The sequence below is a fragment of the Suricata suricatta genome, chromosome 3 (genome assembly GCF_006229205.1).
Source record: "Suricata suricatta isolate VVHF042 chromosome 3, meerkat_22Aug2017_6uvM2_HiC, whole genome shotgun sequence".
In the NCBI taxonomy this organism is placed as follows: Eukaryota; Metazoa; Chordata; class Mammalia; order Carnivora; family Herpestidae; genus Suricata; species Suricata suricatta.
Window position 1 is genome coordinate 123,321,250 of NC_043702.1, and position 20,607 is coordinate 123,341,856.

Here is a 20,607-nt window from a genome sequence, read left to right on the forward strand (position 1 = left end):
CTTGCTCTCTCACAGGCCACAGGAAGCCTGGGCCTTGTAATCAGGTACCAGGTTTGCAATGCCACCTGGGGACAGCTGTGCCCAGTGGTGGTATGACTAGAAGAGGAGCGGTGACGCTTCCTCCACGCTACTCAGACCCTAGCCAACAGGCTGTCCCCAGACACTCACGGCTTTGTGTTCTCAGCCTTGTCCCTGCAGCAGCAGCAGTAGACGATGATGCCGATGATGGTGACGGCTGCAGCCAGGCCCCCCGCGATGCCCGCATACAAGGCCACGTTCATGGAGGCTGCAAGACACAGAGCAGGGCAGGTGCACCTCCCAATCCTGACAGAAGCCCAGGCTCTGGGGGTGTGAGCAGGACTGGTGGTGACCAACGGGCTGAGGGATTCCTCTGGAAAGGCCCAGTGCTCCTCCCAGCCCAGGGGCCAGCGCAGCCAGCTTCTAGTAACACTTCATGAGGCGTGGTCTTTTAGGAAGGTGATGGGGGGCCGGGGGGGGAGGGGGCTGGGGAACACTTCAGGATGGAGGTGTGCACAAAGACACATAGGCCCATAGATTTGCATCTCAACACTCCCTGGGCTTCCCAGGCTCCAAAAAGTCCTCAGCTGTTGGCCATGCCAGGCCTCTCTGGCTTGTCCTTGAGCTGGTCAGGGTGACGGGGATAAGGTCCAGACTCTGTGGCAGCTGACTCAAGGGACCTCCCCACAGCCCCGGAGCAGCCCTGAGGGCAGGTGGGACTGAGCAGGTCTCCAGAAGTCAGTCCAAAGCTCTTCCTCCAAAGAACCAGGGGAACAGGACTGGCCTCTAGGCAAGGTAACCTGGGGCAGGAGCATCTGGCCGAGGTCACCCCAACTGCCCTGCCAGACGGTGACCCTAAAGAGGTTCCCCCGACTCACCCCCATAGGGTCTCTCTCAGCTGTCTCTTTGGACCCCAAGCCAATGATCTTCTGGCCTCTGTCCACTCCCCCTACCCTTCTCCCTCCCTCCATGCCCAAACAGCTCTTACGAGGTCTGACAGCCACAGTGATGTTACAGGACACCGTCCCCACCTCATTGCTGGAGGTGCAGATGTAATAACCCGACATGTCTGCGGAGATGTTCTTCAGAGAGAGCGTCTGGCCTGTGACTGGGAGGGAAGAACCGTCAGGGTGAGGAGGCGAGGCACCACAGCCTGGAAACAGCTGGGAATTGGAAGCCGGAACCCCTAGATGGATACGCGCACTGCCCTGAACGTATCTGAGCCTCCTCCGTACAACAGAGAAAATGTCCATGTCTGGGCCTTCCAGAACAACTGCAGGTAGGAAGTCACAACTCTGAAGTGCTTAGAATTCAAACCCCCTGGGTTTGTAGCCTGGTGCCGCTGCAGATTAATTTTGTGACTTTGGCCCAGAAATTTAGCTGCACTGAACCTTAGCTTCTTTACTTAAAGATGAATCATAATCCCCAGTGGACGTGGTAATTGTGGGCATAAAATGAGGTACTAATCCATACAAGCCCACAACAGAATGCTTGGTGTGTAGTCAGTGCTCAGGTAACATAAAATACATTATGCAGTACATGAAAATGCTTTATAAGTAGAAAATGTGGTTATAACCACTTTTAGGATCTTCAGAAACCGGATCCTTTAGCTTGGACTCATGGAAGAAGTCCTTAAGAAATCAAGAATGGCCCAATTATCCTCATGAGAAACCAACCTGCTAGATCTGTGATCCTGCGGATTTCTTCACCTTGAAAAGGACAGCTTTATGCTTAAACCTATTTCCTGTCCTCACAGATGCTTTGTCATAACCGCTAGTTAGAGTGAAGAGTTGGAGACTAATTCCAATTTGCTGCAGTGTTAGCCTCAGAAGATTCTACTGCCACCAGGTGGTTCCATTTCATCCAGAGATGTTTGACATGCCAGGTAGGATCTAGTCCCTGCTCTGCTCAGACATGTCATAGGTGTCCCATAATCTCCAATAACAAGTCCAGACTTTCTCGGGCTTATTTCACTTAACATAATATTATGTAGCTCCATCCATTTCATCACAAATGGCAAGATTTCATTCTTTTTATGGATGAATAATATTCCATTGTGTATGTACATGACTTCTTCTTATCCATTCAACAGTCAGTGGACACTTGGGTTGCTTCACTATCTTGGCTACTGTAAATAATACTGCTATAAACACAGGGGTGCCTGTATCTCTTTGAATTTGTGTTTTTTAATTCTTTGGGTAAGTACTTAAATTTTCTGAGGAAACTCCAGCCTGTTTTCCACATATGTGAACTTCAAGAAACAAAACAAATGAGCAAAGGGGAAAGAGAGAGAGACACACACATCAAGAAACACACTATCATTAATAGAGAACAAATTGATGGTTAACAGGAGGGAAGGGGGTGTGGGATGGGTTAAACAGTGTTGGGGGTTAAGGAGAGCACTGTGGTGATGAGCACTGGGTGTTCTATGGAATTGTTGAGTCACTGTATTTTATACCTGAAACTTATATAACCTTGTCTGTTAGCTAGCTGGAATTAAAATAAAAACTTAAAAAAAATAGCAAGTCCAGGTTTCTTAATATGCGCACAGGGTTGTGGATCTGGTCCAGCAATCACACCAGCTTCATCTCTTGCCAGTTCTCCTGGTGTCCGGCCCAGCCCCCGCCCCGCCTCCACGCACTTGCAAGATGGTATCTTGGTGTGGATTCTCCTTGTTGGGATGTGCTACCTGGCATACTTCCTCAAATATCAATTCCTATAATTTTCTCAACAATCGTGTATGGAAGGAAGAACAAGTATTTCAATCTCCATTGTCAGAGAGGTAACCGGAGGCTTAGAGAAGTTGAGGTACTTGTCCAAGGTAGCAATTAAGAAACGACAACGTGTAACATAAATCTTGCTCTAGGTCTAGAACTCCCTGGAACAATTGACAATTTTCTTTAAAAATATATATACATTCTAAACACGGTGTATGTTCACTATAAGGATTTCCACATGACATCAAGCTATTCTTTCAATTCAATCCAGCCCAGAAAATCTTTAGATGCTGAGCACATCAGCTCCAAACAAGATGAAGAGGGTCTGTGTCCTCGTGGCATGAAGAATGACAGACATGAAATTCAGGTGGCTACAGGGTGATTAGAGTTCAAAGTGAAACTGCTATTTGGGTTTATGGTAAGGGAGTTTAGTCTCATCTGAAGGGCTGGGAAAGTCGGTGTAAAGAACAGAGGATAAAATAAAATCATCTGTAATCTCACCAGCTAGAAATAACAGCTGGTGATTCGGGTTATTTTCTTCCAATCTTTTCCCATGCACTTTCTTTAGATTCTTCCCTTGAAACCCCCAGCAGTATTTCTGGAGGCTCACTCTATAAAATGCTACCTCTTCGATCCCATACTTTCATATACCTCTGAGTGTTTTCTGGAATATGGGTTACATGTGACATTAACGTACGGTGCTAAAAAAGGGGTCTGTCACCAAAGCAATTTTAGAAATCAAATCAATTTTAAGAACAGAACTCTTAGAGCTTCTAATATGGTAATGAGCACTGTGTGTCCTTAAAATGGGGCTTAAGAAAGGGATACAGGAGTGCTGATGCATAGGGGCACGTGTACCCCAGTGTTCATAGCAGCACTGTCAACCATAGCCAAACTATGGAAAGAGCCTAAATGTCCATCAACTGACAAATGGATAAAGAAGATGTGGTTTATCTATACAATGGAGTCCTACTTAGCAATGAGAAGGAATGAAATCATGCCATTTGCAGCAACATGGATGGAACTGGAAGGTATTATGCTGAGTGAAATAATCCAGCCAGAGAAGGACAGATATCATATGTTTTCACTCATATGTGGATCTTGGGAAACTTAAGAGAAGACCATTGGAGGAAGGGAAGGGGGAAAAGTAGTTACAAACAGAGAGGGAGGGAGGCAAACCACAAGAGACTCTTAAATACAGAGAACAAACCGAGGGTAGACAGGGAGGGGGGGGAATGGGTGATGGGCATGGAGGAGGGCACTAGTTGGGATGAGCACTGGGTGTTATATGTAAGCCAACTTGACAATAAATTATATCAAAAGATAAAATAAAATGGGGGTTATGCTATTAAAGGTCTTATTTTCTAAACTAATTGGAGATATATATATACACATATATATATATATATTTTTTAGAGGCATCTTGAAGGAACACACTTTGGGAAATGCTCTATGACCCTGGGAATACCTAGAGGATCTATAGCCCTTATCAGAATCCCACGACTCAGAGTGAGAAGTTCAGCCTGTGTGTAAGGTGTACACAGCACAGATCCGGACAGAAGATTTCAGAGTGTCCCCTAGGACCTCCCGTTATCAGAGGCCAGCTTTGGGCTCTGGGCCTTGCTCCTCAAAGGGAACTTTCGGTGGACATTAGGAACCGCTCTGGGATTAGCCTGTGCATATCCAGTGCCACAAGATCTGCTCTTATTCTGAGTTGTGGTCCCCAAGCCCCTTTTCCTCTTGGAAAGGACAGTTTCTGAAAACTGGGCTAAAGCTAATGTTTCTGCTGCAGTGGTGACCCCTTGTGGTAAAGAAGGGGAATGCAAGGAAAGTCAGCCAGCCACTCCCCTGGGCTCCTGCTGGAGAGATTGCCCCCAGAGTCCTGGTCTCCAGGGGCACTGATGTCAAATTGGCAAGATTTAGATTTTCAGTCCCTAGCCACTCTCCACTCGTTACCCCAGCCTTGGTCCTTCTCTGCCAGCTCAGGCTGCCACCTCTCATCCAGGGTCCTCAAGATTTTCTCTGGTTGCAGGGTCTGCGCCCACCCTTCAACCTTCCAAGAACCTCCTCCCTTAAAGTGCTCTAGCCCCCAATTACCCCTCCCTCCTTCGCTGAGACCCCACTCCTGCTCCATCCGTTCACGAAGCTCGGCTGACTGGGGTGGGGGTTACAAAAGATGTTCAGAACTGTCACACATGGGATCGCCTCTTACCCTCTTCTCAGCCCTCGGGGAAGGTGATGTCATGATCATCCTAGTTTTTCAGATGAGGAGACTAAGAGTCAGAGAAGCTGTGAGTGACTTACAGCTACAAAGTGTAGAGGTCAGGGCTGAAATTCCTGTTCGCTGACCCCAGAGTGCCTGTTCTTGCTGCCGGCCTGCCTCCACCCATTACTAGGTGAAAGGAAGCCGTCTCTCTTGTCTTCAGATGTAAGAGGGTGGAGGAACCCTGCTCTCCTCATTGTCCGCTGTGGACTGACATGTTTTAAATGTCAGAACTAGGTTTGTGCTGACTGAAGAAGGCAGCATCGACCTGAGTGCTCTGTGAGGCAGGTGGAGACCACAGGCTCTGCGAACAGCCCCCTGCCCCACCCCAGCGCCAGGGGCAGGCATTAACCGCTCTCTTGCCTGGCACTCCCAGATCTGGGTTCTGACTCTGAGCAGATCTTAACTTGAAGCGGGATTTTCCAAAGGAAGTATGTGAGTCTCCCTTTGACCCCCTTTTATGCCCTCGGGTTTCTCCTCTTTCAGATCTCTGAAAGACCAAGTCTTGACTTCTCCCAGCTGGACGTCTTTCCTTGATGGAGGCAGGAGAGCTGTAAGCGGGGTACACATCTGTGATGCTCCCCGGAAGGTGCCCGTGGCCTGCAGGGCAGAGGCCAGCACAGGCTCTTCGTGGTCGCTCATTGCTTACGGGTGGCGCCCCCTTCCTGCAGCACGCCCCCTACCTCAGCCACACCTGACACGATTCCTGGGACACGACTCACCCTTCAGCAATCACATAACACATATCTAGTAACACCTCGCATTAGGGAGTGCTTACTACCTGCTGGGCACTGGTCCCCATGCTCTGCATGTACTATTTAAAATATTGTTTTAATGTTTATTTATTTTTGAGAGAGAGACAGAGAGAGTGTGAGCAGGGGAGAGGCAGAGAGAGATGGAGACACAGAATCTGAAGCAGGCTCCAGGCTCTAAGCTGTCAGCAAGAGCCCGCCACAGGGCTTGAACCCATGAACTGTGAGATCATGACCTGAGCCGAAGTCGGACGCTTAACTGACTGAGCCACCCATCCACATGTACTTAAAAAATTTTTTTTCTAAGTTTATTTATTTATTTTGGGAGAGACAGAGACAGTGTAAATGGGGGAGGGCAGAGAGAGAGGAAGAAAGAGAATCCCAGACAGGCTCTGCGCTGACAGTGCAGGGCTCAAACTCATGAACACGAGATCATGACCTGAGCTGAAACCAAGAGTCAGATGCTTAACTGACTGAACTGCCCACTGCGCCCTGCATGTACTTTTATTTAATCTTCGCAGGGACTCTATGAAGTAATTACTAGTTTTGTGCCCATTTTACAGATGTAGAAACTAAGAGAGACTAAGTTAATTGCCATGGTCACATAGCTAGCAAGTGGCAGAGCCAGGATTCACACCCACATCTTGCTCTTGGCCACCATGCGATGGGCCAGCTCAAATGTCCCCTCCCAGAAACCTTCTATGATCTGCTCAGGCCTCGTCTGGTTTACGACACCATGGGGTACAAAACTATCACAGCCTTCACTACCCTGTAAGCTCCAGCTTCGGGTCTCCTGTACACACTGCGCTAGCAGGAAGGGAAGACAACCATTGTCCACGGCAGAATTGGTGACTATTGCTGGAGTCACCAGGTCATTCACAGGCCAGAGAGACCAGGCCACAGACCCAGAGGGGAACGCCAGGTGGTTTCAGCAGAAATTCCAGATACACTCTGTAAAAATTTGCCAACCACGGAGTGCCTGGGTACTTCAGTCAGTTGACTACCTGACTGACTCTTGATTTTGGCTCAGGTCATGATCCCAGGGTTGTGGAATCAAGCCCCGAGTCAGGCTCTGCACTGAACATGGAGCCTGCCTAAGATTCTCTCCCTCTCTCTCTCTCTCTCTCTCTTTCTCTCTCTGCCCCTCTCCCTACAATGGTTCATACGTACTCTCTCCGTCTCTCTCAAAAAAAAATTGCCAGCCAGAAATATGTAAACAAAATGGGAAATTTGTTGAAATCTACATTACACCTTCTACTTTACATTAGATTAAGTGGGGCTTTTGTTTTTTTACTTTTAAGAAGTTCTTATTTTGCCTGCAAGTGGCTAAAGGACAGAGTGACAAAGTTCATCCGGGTTTGACCAAAGCCTCAATCTGTACATCCATCCAGTGGGGCTCGCCGGGCCCCGGGGGCCCCTCCTCAGCCCGTCGCACCTTCTCGGACTTGTCCCTGACCACCGCTTCCCTGTCACTGCCCACACGGAGCAGAAAGACCTCCCAGAAATTAAGCCAATGGACACCTTTCAGACCTTGTCTTCTGTGATCTCCAGGAGCACTGAGTGTGCCAAGGCGGCACAGGGACCCAAAGATTCCATCGAGGTGTTCCTACACCAGCTGGCTCCAAGGTAACGACAGTAAGATATTTGTATGGGGTTCTTTTTTTTTTTCTTCCAGTTTGTCTCCTGACCAGAGGTCAGATCCCAAGCCGCTGGATACAGAGCTGGTCTCCAGGCAGCACAGCTGAACCTCCCATCTCCTTCTCTGAGAATGTGGGACCCTTACAAGGCACACCCATAAACAGGGGCCCTGCGTGGGGTCTGAGATGGGCCAGCCTGGGTAGGGATGATGGGAAAGTCCCACCCTTGAATGGAGCCACAGAGTTAGACTTGGGGCCTCAGGTGTACACATGATCATAGTCGAAATTAAAATCCTACTCAGGGCTTTTGCACAGAGTGGCTATCCAGACATGCTTATTTAAGAGAATTGCATGGCGGGAAATAGAGATAGCAAATGAACATTTATTATGTGCTTCCACGAGGGCTTTACATGACTCCTTTTATTTCCCACAACAACCTATAAGATAGGTATTATTACGGGTTAACTTAGAGGCGCTACAAGATATCAAAGGCTGACTGCAGGGTGAGGGGAAGGGGCAGCCTTCAGGGGGGCTTAATTGGTCAGGCCAGGGTCTCCCCCTGCAGCCCTAGCCCATCACCTGCATTCAGGGGTGCGGCGGGGGGGGGGGGGGGCGCCTGTCTTCCCTGTTACCTGGCGGGGCCGGCCGCTTCCGATTTAGGATGTCGTAGCTCTCCCAACTGTACTGAGGGGCAGGAGAGCCCTCCTTTGATTGGCAGGTCAACTGAATGTTGTTCCCAATCACGGTCTCTCCCTCGATGCCGCAGTCTGGTTTGGAGGGCGGGACTGTATGGGGGAAGGACCAAAGAGAAGGCATGAATCAGGCGGGGCTTGGCGACAGCCACCTCCCTCCCCAGAAACACACACATTCTGCTTTGTTTCTTCTCAGGTGGAGAAATTCAGAGCTAGTGGTGACACTGCTGTAAGACCGATACACCCCGCATGTCTCCTCTGTGGCCTGTCACCATCACAGAGAGGCAGCACTGCAGGAAGCATCCCGCGTGCAAGATTAGGGTCTCCGCCTCGTAAAGGTGAGGCCCAGAGAGGAGATCAGGCAAGAGCCTGGTGGGACTAGAACCCGGGTCTTCTGACTCCACATCCAGTGCTCTCCCCACCAGCCCATGTGAGCTCCCTCTGATGTTGGCTCATCTCCTGCCATTTTAGAGAAATCTCGTGAACCCTCAGTGTTCCCATCTGTATGATAAAGGGTCAATACACTTTTTCTGTAAAGGGACAAAAGTAATATTTTGGACTTTGTAACCTTCCACCTTTTAAATGGTGCTTTATACACACAAAAACCATTCATAGCTTGCAGGCCATGTATGAACAGGCCGGGGTTGGCTTTGGCCACGTCTGCCCGTCCCTGGGTTAGGGGAAAGCCACAGTCTCTGAAGCCCTTCACCTCAAACTTCTCAGGAATCTTCCCTTTGTGTTAAGCATGCTTGTCCCGTGTTTTGCTCAGCAACTGCTCAGAGTAAACTGGGTGACAGGAGAGACCCCAGGTGGCAACAGAGTTAAGTGCCGAGTGGAGAATGAGGCCAGGCCCAGGAATGAAGCAGCCTGGGAGGGAAGAGCTTGCTGCCTTCACCGCCACGACAGCGAGCCCTCCTCCCTGCTGGCCCAGCAAGCAGGGACCTGGGGGACCGGAAAAGCTGAACTCGGCTTCCCAAGAGACTGGCTGGAGGTCAGGGCTGCTGGACCAAGCTTTACCTTTGCCCTCTCCAGAGGTACAGGGACACCCTTCTCTACTCATCAAAAGCAGTCACCTGTTACCCAGTTTGCCTTTACCAGGGGGCTAAAACTTTATTTCACAATTAGGGAGCTGGCCAAAAGTACAGTATCCCCTGAGAAGTGTCACAGCAAACAGCGTCATATGAAGTGTGTGTTAACTGGGGACGCCCGGGTGGCTCAGTTGGATGAGTATCCGACTTCGATTCAGGTCATGATCTCACTGTTCGGGAGTTCCAGCCCCGCATCAGGCTCTGTGCTGACAACTCAGAGCCTGGAACCTGCTTTGGATTCTTTGTCTCCCTCTCTCCCTTTCCCTCTCCTCTTCATGCTCAGTCTTCCTCTTTTTCTCTCTGCAAAATAAATAAATATTAACAACAACATCGGAAGTGTGCGTAACTGTAGTCAAGCCCCTCTGTGTCCAGGTTTCTCTGGTATCCAAGACAAAAAGGGGAGACAAGGGTCTGAGGCAAAGGAGCATAAAAAAGCAATCTGAACGCACCGGAGCCTAGCTTTGCTAGGGGAAATTATTAAGGCAACTCCTTAACTCACTCCACAGGCAGCAGAAGAGATAACAAGAGACCAACCAGCCCTTAGGAACCAGCCTTCCGGAGGCACATGTCAGTGTCACCCCGGGCCATTAACCTCAGCCCCCAAGCTGCCCTCCTGCCTCAACCCAGCCTAGGCACCCCCGCCCTCACTGGTGGGACCCTTCTCTAAGGGTTCCCTCCCCAGTACTCCACCCTCTGAACTAGCCAGGACCTCGAGTCAGCTCTAGTTCAAACAGCCCCCCCACCCGCTGCGCGGTTGCGAGGCCTGCGGGGCCCTGCGGGGCTCCCGGAGATCTCGGGTTCTGGGTGGGCTCCTCCTTCCCCCCAGTTTGTAGCTGCGACGACTCCAGAAGCTGGATGCGCCAGGGAGCGAGCCCGGGGCGCCAGGCCACCGCGTCGCTCCAAAGCCTGCGCCTCCCGCTGTGGACGCCAGAGGGCGCCAGAGGCCGGGGAGACGAGCGGTGCCGCCCGCGGGCCAGGTGGCACCCTGCGCGGTGACCCGCTCCGTGGGCTCTGCCTCTGTCCGGAAGCTCTCTGCTCCTTCGGTTTGCGGTGAGGTCACCCAGCCCGAGGGGGCGCCCCCGTGTGATTAAAACCCTTCTACCTAAAAATAACCCAGTAGCAAAGGCATTTGGAAAGGAAATTTTTTAAAAGATTTTTTTACTGGATTTTTCAGATATATGATTTCTCTCTCACTTTTTTTCGCGCGCGCTCTCTCTCTAAACACTGGTTTCGCCGAGTTCCGTATTCTCAGATTTAACTGTTCTCTGTGGCCCTTCCAGCTAGCCAGTCCCTGTCTTAAAGTGAAGCTGATCCTGAGACCGGAGCGGGGAGGCGGACACTGACACTTAAGCGAGGTCTTGCCGCCTTTCCCCGAACCAGTCCGGCGTGTTGGCAGCTGAGAATGGGAGGTGCGTAAGGGAAGCCGTAAGGAGACAGAATTAGCCAGAAAAGGACCAGGTCCCGAGAAGTGAGGGTTTCAGCGGGAGTGGGGAGGGATGGGTGCAAAACAGAAACCAGATAAAACTGCGCGTTCTCTTGGCTTGGAGATATCCCTCCAAGGAGCTAATGCAAAGAAAAATCCAGAGCTATGTGCACAGAGCAGTTTGTTGCAACATTATTGATAAAGCTTTAACTGGAACAGGCTGCAGGTTCAGTCCGGGGACCCGGGGCTCTGCACCCACTTGCTGGAGCTACCGGAACTTCAAGTGCTGTAAGTGCTAGGTCAGCACGAAGTGCTACCCTGATGAGGAATGAAAAGAGGAAAGAACCCAACCAGTTAGGCTATGGATCCAGTTGGGGACATGAATAAGCATGCGGTCTGGAGCTGGAAGTAAATGTGGACACATATAAACCCCGGGGACACACGTGAATGTTTTCTTTTTTTTTTTTTTTTAAGTTTCTCTCTCTCTCTCTTTTTTTTCCCTTTTAGTATTTTCTAAGAGGCGAGGGATCCCCAGACACGGGTTATTTGTGTTTGGATTAAGGTCGCTGTACTGGGAGAGCGCAGAGCAGAGCTCGGCCAGGAGGAGCCCTCCAGCGCAGGCCCCCTGCTTTAAGGGAGCCCGCTAGGCCCCACCTAGGTTGGGAGCAGCTAAAACGCACCTGTACAGACGCTAGAAGAGGATAAAGTGTGATGATGACAGCCTCGTCCCGGAGATGAGAGGGCTGGGAATGGTCCTAAGGGTCTAAGACCCTCTAGAACTCCCGGTGAAAACCCAGAAACAAGGGCCCGTTCACTCAGGGCGGTGGAGCTTCCGTCTCCCAGACCCCACGCAAAGGCCTTCCTGTGAAAGAGCAACTACAGAGTCTCACTTATTGCTGAGTGTCGTGTCCAAGATGTGGGGGTTCTATGGACAAATGAGGGCGGATGGCGGTCCAGGGCTGACACGGCTCTGCCCCTCCAACCTTCCTTTCTTGGCCCGGGTACAGGAAGGGCAAAGCGCAAGTTACTGGCTGCAGACAAGATCAAACATCATCATCAAGCTTATGTCTGCTACCTGCTGAAAGGGAGGGTGCTTTGAAAAGGAACATAAATCTAGAAGAATTTGGGAGTCATCCTGAACTGCAGCAGCTGGTGGCTGGGAGTGGCAGGCTTACGAGGTGGAGCGGTGAAGGGCTTTGCTGTTGGGCCGTCCTGTTTCCGTGGAAGCCTGGATACTTTTCTACAGGTCCTTCAACCCCTCGAGCCTCAGCCTTCTCTTCATTAAGCACGTGTGTTAATGTCCACTTCCACCGCTAGATTGCCAAGAATAGAAGCCGTCATATCTGTAAAGCTCTCAGATGCCTGGCGCATCCCTGGTCCTCAGTAAATGGGAGCTGTGAGGACCATGAGTTTCTGGCAACTTACACACAGGCAAAGGTCATCGCAAGCTGATGGTAGTTTTCTCTCTATCTAAGATAAATCCTGTCTGTTTTCAGAGCAAGAAGACACAAAGAATTTGGCTTTGGGGATGGGTGCAACATTGTGAAAAGGGTTCCTTGCTTTCCTCTACATTTGTCCACAGGAGACATGGAATATTCTACGGAGATCCCTTGTTATGGAAGGTCATTGAACCTGATATACATCTTCCCAGATGAGAGGACTTAATATTTTTAACATGTCATTCCTTTGCAAATTAATTATGTTGACCATAATTCCAATCAAGTTTTATTTTTTTACTTATTTTTATTTTTTAATGTTTATTTTTGAGAGAGAGAGAGAGAGAGAGAGAGAGAGAGGGAATAAGTGGGGGAGGAGCAGAGGGAGAGAGAGAGAGACACTGAATCCGAAGCAGGCTCCATGCTCCGAGCTGTCAGCACGGAGCCCAATGCAGGGCTTGAACTCACAAACTATGAGATCATGACCTGAGCTGAAGTCAGCCACTTAACCGACTGAGCCATCCAGGTGCCCCCAATCAACTTTTATTTTTAACTAAGCAACATAATTTTAAAAATAAACACGGAAGAGTAAATGTGTAAAAATTAACACGACTTTTTTTTGGGAAAAGTTTAGTATGAGAAGATATTTATTACACAGTCCCAGATATTAAAATCCTAATAGCTCTAACTGAAATATATAAATCAATACTGACGATAAACATGTTGTAATCAAAACCATGTAATATCAGCATAGGAATAATCAAAAGGAAAATAAACAAAATAAGGAGTAAAAAAACCCAGCCATGTCTGTGGAAGAACTTAATGCGTGATGAAGCTGGCTGTCCAGTAAAGGAATAATCGTTCTTTGGTACAATAAGCGATGCTGATGTCATCGACTATCCATTTGGAAGAAAACAAAGTTAAACTCCTAGCATCCTATTTACAGAAGTAAATTCCATATATAATAAAGGTCTAAGTGTAAAAATTAAGACTTGAAGACATAAGAAAAGAACACTCCGTTCATTTTTATATTCCCAAAGGCGGTGGGGAGACACGCAGGACAAGGGGCCCCAAATGCATGGCAGAAATCGTCAACAAGACACAGATCGGGACTTCTGTGTCTTGGAATTTCCACTACAACCTCCAGGATGGCAAGTGTCCTCAGAATTAAGGAGAAGCATGAGAAACCTCCCAGCAGCCTCTCCAAGAGCAAACCCTTGGGTTATCTGTGACCTTCCTCTACCCATGGGCGAGAAGCCTGGAGGTTCATTAGGGAGGAGATTCCTTTGAGGACGGTGCTCAGGAATAGAGATCCTGAAGCATTTTCTCTCCTTCTTTTCTTTTTTAAATTTTTATTTTGTCTATTTTAAGAGAGAGAATCCCAAGCAGGCTCTGCACTGTCAGCACAGAGCTCACTGTGGGGCTCAAACTCACGAACCATGAGATCATGACTTGAGTGGAAATCAAGAGTCAAATGCTTAACAGTCTGAGTGAGCCAGGTGCCCCTCCCCACCTCCTTCTTTTAGGGAAGGGAAGGAGGTATTTCCCCCATCTCAGGTCATGCCAGGAAGGCACCGAGAGAATCCCCACCTGGAGACTGGGGCTGGCATGTCTCATTCCTTGGCTCAAACTCACTGAGTGACAGAAACCTACAAGCTCCTGACTGCCGATCCTACAACCTGATGATGGAAGGGCTTTATCGATGCCCTTGAGTTTCTGGGGACCCGTCTGACGACCACGGAGCCTGCCTGTTGCTGAGAGATGCCGGCTGGAACAGGCTGCCATGGCGGGGTGAGGAAGGGGTGCAGCAGGGTAAGGGTGGGGGCCGATTCAGGTCATACTGAAGGACTCTGCTACAGGCAGCCCAGAGCAGGTGGGCAGAGAGCAGGAGTGAGTGCCTCGAGCAGGGGCTGGCTAGAAAAGGAGGGGGGCCCACACACTACCTGTGTCGGTCAGAGGAACCCACCGTGGCACCCCGAAAAAGGCTGTGGTCGGGATGTCTTCTATGACTGGGATTGTGTGAGAGCTAAGACAGAGGTACACATGGTCCAGCCAGGTGAGCAGGCCTTTGCCTTTTTGCCTTTAACGCTGCCTTCCTTGGCCATGGCTTCAGAGAAGCCCCAGGGCCTCACAGGGTGGAAGCGTTGGACTAAAGAGAGTAAGGAGACAGAGGCAAGCCCTCACCCCCCAGCTGGTCCCTAAGCTTTAGGAGGTCAGGCCCACATGGGGGATAAAGAAGCCTGTTAGTGGCTAGATTAAAATTTTGATTTAGACTGAACTGAATTTTTTTTTTTACCTAACAAGTGAACAATATTTACAAACATTTAAAAGGTTGGTAACATTCGGTACTGGTCAGGATGTGGGAACACAGGCATGCTCATATGATGCTCACAGCAATGTAAGCTGCTTTGGGGAAAATAGTTTGTCGGTGTGGACTGCCATTTAATGAAAGCACAGTCTTTAACCTAGAAATCCTACTTTTAAGAATCTCTCCAATAGAAATAAAAACAACAGTGTGGGAGAATATCTGTGTGTCTGTTTATATCAGTATGGTTCAGACGAAAACAATGGAAACAGCCTGAGAATATACATCAGTACCGAACAATCATAGCACACCCATGTGACGGGATGTATGCTAATAGGTAGACTGATAAATGCTGATCTGGAGAAATATGCGTGTAACATTACCCAAAATAAGTTGCAGAGTGATCTTTATAATATGATCTCTTTTTTTTTCCCAAAGGAAAGGAAAAAAACAAAAGAAAAACAAAAAAAGGAAAAAAGAAAGAAAAGAAAAAACGTTCACATGTGCATGTTTTGAAAGCACATGGAGAAAAGTATGGAAAAATATAGGTCAGTACTACCATTGGCTCCCGTGCTACTGGTAGGGTGGAAGGAAGAGACGGTTAATTATTCCTTATTCAGGGCTATATTGTTTGACATTGTATCGACAATGCTTCAAAAAGCCCGGCAGCCACTTTATTCCATTAAAATTAAAGTCCCACTAAGTAGTGCAAAGGAAAAATACAAAATGATCCATCATTTGGTGGATCCCAGGGTGGAGGCTATTCCTTATATTGGACATAGAGTAGGCATTGACTAAAATGTTCCCAGTAACAATTGGATTCTGAGTCAGGTGCCTACTTTCTTTGGGACTCATCTACAAAACGAAGATACTAAAGTAGATGATTGTTCGGATTCTTCCCAAACAATAAGCTCCAAGCTTATCTTGGGATGTATTTCAAAGGCAGTAGGGTCCAATCAGTGGTGTGTTGTTGGGGTCTAGGGGTGGACAGATGGTGATGTGAAGCGTTTCTACTGAGTAGCTGAATTTATGGCAGGAGAGAATCATGATCTGGCCCTCAGCACCAAAGAAAGGCGCAGCGGGAGCCCTTATTTAGGATCTACGATTTCCCTTTCCTTCTCCCTAATAAGTTTGCCCTTGAAAAGGAAGAGAGCTTGGACAGATCATGGACAGAATTTTCCAGGATGACCCTGAGGCCACTCCAAACAGGCCTTCTTCTCTGCCCAGGGAACTGTCTGCCCTGACAGCTCAGAATAAAAAGGGAGGAGCAGCCCCCTGCCGGGAGGGAAGGAGTCTGAGCTCTTGGTCAGGAGCTGCTGCTTCTGACTTTACTGACCACCAGGCGCTCCTCCTCCCTGAATGTCTCCCTGCACCACCGCCCTGCTGCCCCAGGAAGGAGATGGGGACGCTCACCAAGGACTAAGAGCTGGACACGTGACTTTGTGGTGCCTTCCAGGTCTGATATCAGTGAGACTGAGCATTCATAGGTGCCGTTGTCCTCCATGGCCAGCTGATCAATAGTGATGGATGCGTCTGAGTGCTCAGCATTGCCAGAGACCTTGACGCGGTTCTTATAAAGTTCACCGTAGACGGGGGTTTTGGCCAAAAATGTCCAGATCAGCACCTTTTCCTGGGAGGGAGAAGAAACAGCACTCGGTCTTACCTCAAGTCTTAGCACGGTGCTTGCGGCCCATGCTGACTACCCTCACCCCTCATTCCCAAGCCCAAGGTGCTGACACACCCACCCATCAGAACAAACGGCTCTAATACGTGGTGCTCGGTTGTGGATTCTTTATCATGTATATAAATTTTTAATGAAAACATTGGAAAACCTGGGCAGTTGGGCAGATCATACCACAGAGCACATGTGGATAAACCACGCTTTCTCAGGTCCCGACACTTTCATCTCTCGTAAAAGTGGCATTTCTGGCATCTGGCAGACCCATTCAGTTTCAGTCCATTGTGTGTTCTCATTCATTCAGTCAACCAGTATTTACCGAGCACCTATTATGTGCCATGCATTGTGCTAGGAAGCCACCCTTGGTACCAAGCCCACTTTACTGACCTGACTCTTGCTTTTGGAATATGTTTATTCATTGATATACTCATTGTTTACCAAAACTAACGTGATACTGGCTAAGATCACTACTTTCTAGCCAGCCTGCCTCAATTCAAATTCCAGTTCCACCAATTATAGTTAGATGACCCTGAGCAAAATGCTGACCCCCCTGTTTCCTCCTCTACAAAATGGAGATAAAAATAATAACACCTATTTTATAATATTTTTGTGAGGATTAAAGTAGATAATATATGCAAAGCAGTTAGGGCATTGCCCCATGTGATAGGTTTGCCGTGAGTACTAGACATAATTGTTACTAAGTGTCTACTAGGTGTGCCTGACATTTGAAAATGAAAAACTCTTGATTTCTGTCCTTAAAGAATAATGAGTGTTAGACAACCCAGTGTTACAACACCCTATAGTTAGCGACGGGATCTTAGAAGAGAGGTACTGCATCTAAACTGGGAAATCAGGGAAGGCTTCCTGGAAGAGTTCCCGGAAGACAGTGCCCTTGGATCCTGGAGGACAAAAGAGAACTGGCCAAGCAAAGGGCTGGGATGTTGGGGCAGCGCATGTTGGAGGAGGACAGACGTACCTGGCATTTTAGGCAAAGGGGAACAGTGACTGAGTGGGAAGCTATGGGTCAACCCCGAGTAGTTTATATGAAAGGAGGTGAGTGTGTAGTGAGGGGCGGCTGGAAGATGAGCATGGGCAGGTAGCAATAAAGATCAGAGTGCTCCCTACTGAGTACGTGCTACGCGCTGAGTACTCTTCACAACACCTGCCCGATGTAGATATTATGATTACACCCATTATACACATGAGGAAACCAAGGCACCAAGAGGTTAAGTACTTCTCCCAAGTTTACATGGTTAACTGAATGGGAGGGCATGGATTTGAACCAGACATTCTGGCCTCAGAGCCTGAACTCTGGTGATTCTACGTTACCAGGTCGTAGGCTCCCTGTGTATGTGAGACTGAATAGTTTGCGTTTTATCCTGAAAGCACTGGAGAGCCTGTGTGTTTCAACACAGGGTGGGAAATGAATTAGATGGAGAAGGAAAGGCAGTTAGGAAATCAGTTTAGCAATTCGGATGAAAAGTGATGGGTCTTCAGGAAGGGCTGTGGCCATGCAGTTGGAAGAATGAGTGAATCTGAGGAGTGGGAAAGGGGTAGACCAGTGGGGCTTGGGGTGCGTTAAACGGACAGGGGTGAGGAGTGGCAGACGTCAAGGGTGAGAGTCTTTGGCCTGGATATTTGGGTGTACGGTGATGTCACTTCCAAGAGAGGAAAACCTAGAAAGAGAACGCGTTTTTTAATGTTTGTTTCTTTTGAGGGGAGGGGCAGAGAGAGAGAGAATCTCAGATGGGCTCCGTGCTCAGTGCAGAGTCTGATGTGGGGCTCAATCCCACCAACCAAGAATAGTGAGATCACGACCTGAGCCAAAATCAGGAGTCAGATGCCTAACTGATGGGGCCACCCAGGTGGCCCTAGAGAGAGAATGTTTTAACAACAACTTCCTCTGTGCTATGTGCGATGTGCCTGATGTGTAGACACGATGCCAGCGTGGTGGAGTGGGGGTGGGGGTAGGAGCTGGGCTCCTGGGGATGGGGGTTTGGGAGTCGGTGGCCTAGATGTTGACTGAGCCACGAGCCACACGAAACTGCCCCAGGTAAACGGGTAAGGTGTGCCAGGCCCTGAGTTACTTTATTCTGAAAGGTAAAGGGGAGGTCAGAGAGGGAAGAAGACAGGTCAAGGGGAGGTCAGAGAGGGAAGAAGACAGGTCAAGGGGAGGTCAGAGAGGGAAGAAGACAGGTCAAGGGGAGGTCAGAGAGGTAAGAAGAAAGGTCAGGAGGAGGTTGAGAGGTAAGAAAACAAGTCAAGGGGAGGTCAGAGAGGTAAGAAGACAGGTCAAGGGGAGGTCAGAAAGGGAAGAAGAAAATCCAAAATGAGACTGCCAAAAAGCCAAGGGAGAAAGATTCCAAGATGAGGAAGTGGTTGATAATGGGAGATGCTAGCAAGAGATGAAACAAGGCGCAGGCTGAAGGGGCACACTGAACTCAGTGAAAAACAAGTTGCTGATATACGTCAGTGGATTGGCGGAGGCAGAGGGCAGAGCACGCTGGGTAGACACGGGATGGGGAGACAGTGCCAGGGCTGCTGCCACACGTGTCCTTTGGGACAATTAGAAAAAGGAGGCCCAGTGGCTACTGGAGTGCAGCCTGCCGGGCAGGGCATCCCTGTGACCGCCCCCCCAGGGGCAGATGGAAGGGACAGAGCATCAGGGGGGTGGATGAGGGAGGGTCTGGGCCGTGGACCAGTCCGTGGACGCAGGTCTTTCCCAGCTCGGCTCTCTTCGGACCTGCTGGCTCTGCCCTGGCCTCTTCATGCCCCAACCGCCCTTCCAACCACAGCTGGCCCGAAGCTTCTCCCTGATCACCCACCCCCTTCCCCCAACGGAGTCTCCCTGAGAACAGAGTGAATCCCTTCCTCTGCAACCTTGCTTACTCTGAAGGGGAGTGGCTCAGAGCCTCTTGGAGGTGCATGGGATCCCTCAGTCAACAGAAGAACGTTAGTATTTAAGCACTCAGAGAGGTGCCCGGCGGAGACTTTACGTCAGCTTGGCTGAACACACGTGATGGTGAAAGAGACGTCCTTCAGTTTCCAGGCTAAAGGCAGCAGCTTCCCTCTCTGGGTTTTTACTCTGGAATTCCAGAAACAGATGGCCCCATGCACGTGGGCCATCAGCATCCCAGGAGCAACAGGCCACAGGTGCAGCAGGCCAGGATTTCCTCTCCTTTCCTGTCCGTCCTTCAGCTATAGGCCAGGGTGTCCTGGGTGCCCCCTTCTTTCCAATCAGGGAGAAAGCGAAATGCCTGGGTATTCCGAGGACCTAATGCTCACCTCTGGCAGGCACGTTTGGGTGGCGGGGACATTCAGAATATTGTTGTGATTTTTTAAAACTCCCTCTGTTTGTATATGTAATGGTAAGCAAATGAGGATTTAACAAGGGAAGGAGAAAGAAAGACCCTAATTTCTTGGTGGAAATCTCCTTCTGTGTGAGAAAGTAAATCAAGACTGTTGCCAAAAGCTTGTCTGGGGGCGCCTGGGTGGCTCAGTCAGTTAAGCATCCGACTTCGGCTCAGGTCATGATTTCGCAGTTCGTGAGTTCAAGCCGCGCATGGGGCTCTGTGCTGACAGCTCAGAGCCTGGAGCCTGCTCCGGATTCTGTGTCTACCTCTTTTGCTCTGCCCCTTCCCTGCTCACACTCTGTCTGTCTGACTCTCTCAAAATTAAATTAACATTAAAAAATAAAAAGTTTGTGTGTGTTACTGACCCTAACTTTGGGAACGAAAACCTTTTTTTTTTTTGCCATGTTGTACCTTCCCTCTTGGAGTTGTAAGTGGAACATAATACTAGTACCCGTTTACACTGTGAGGTGGATATTGTTACAGAGAACACACCAGAGGCTTTTTGACTGGCCAGCAAATAACGCCTTGTGACTGTATGATCTGTGGAGAAGCCCCTGCAGTTTTACCAGCAGATGCTGTCTGTGTGCTGGAGAATAAATTTTAGATGTTCTTTTTTCTTCCCCCCGCCAAAAGAAAAAAAATTAAAAAAATTAAAGTAGCCCTCACTCAAGCTTATGAATAGGTGCTCCCCTTCTTATAGTTAGAGAAATGTGAATATGATTAATTCTGAGATACTTTTTTCACTTATCAAAATGGCAAGTATCAAATGGTTTGGGAACACCCTGTGCTGGAGAAGCAGGTGCCCTCACGTTGGTGACAGTGGGGATTGGCATGACATCTAACGAAAGCAATTTGATTTAATTTATAAAAATTGTAAATTCACATATGCTGTGAATATGGGGGTTTAAAAATTATTTATTTATTTTGGGGAGGGGAGAGAGGCAGAGAAAGAGGGAGAGAGAGAATCCTGCAAGCAGGGTCTGTGGTGTCAGTGCAGAGCCCAGTGAGGGGCTCGAACCCATGAACTGTGAGTTCATGACCTGAGCGGAAACCAAGAGCTGGACATACAACCGACTGAGCCACGTAGGACCCCTGGAAGTTCCATTGTAAATAATTTATCCTACATGTATATACTTTATATATACTTTCATGCTATCAAATATGTGTGTATATATATATATATATATCCATAGATACTCATCGAGAGATATTTATTGCAGCATTATTTGTAACAGCAAACTATAG

At 48.8% G+C, this 20,607-nt stretch overlaps 1 protein-coding gene across 1 annotated transcript in view; it reads right to left on the reverse strand.

Annotated features, from left to right (window-relative positions):
- The window catches only part of GPA33 (glycoprotein A33), a 39,849-nt gene that overhangs the window by 4,401 nt on the left and 14,841 nt on the right, over nt 1–20,607 (reverse strand). Inside the window, exons 3-6 of the mRNA XM_029933354.1 lie at nt 15,745–15,961; nt 8,020–8,172; nt 1,007–1,126; nt 169–286 (exon numbers count right to left, since the gene is read on the reverse strand). Coding sequence (XP_029789214.1) covers nt 169–286; nt 1,007–1,126; nt 8,020–8,172; nt 15,745–15,961 — 608 coding nt within the window. The remainder of the gene's footprint in view (nt 1–168; nt 287–1,006; nt 1,127–8,019; nt 8,173–15,744; nt 15,962–20,607) is intronic.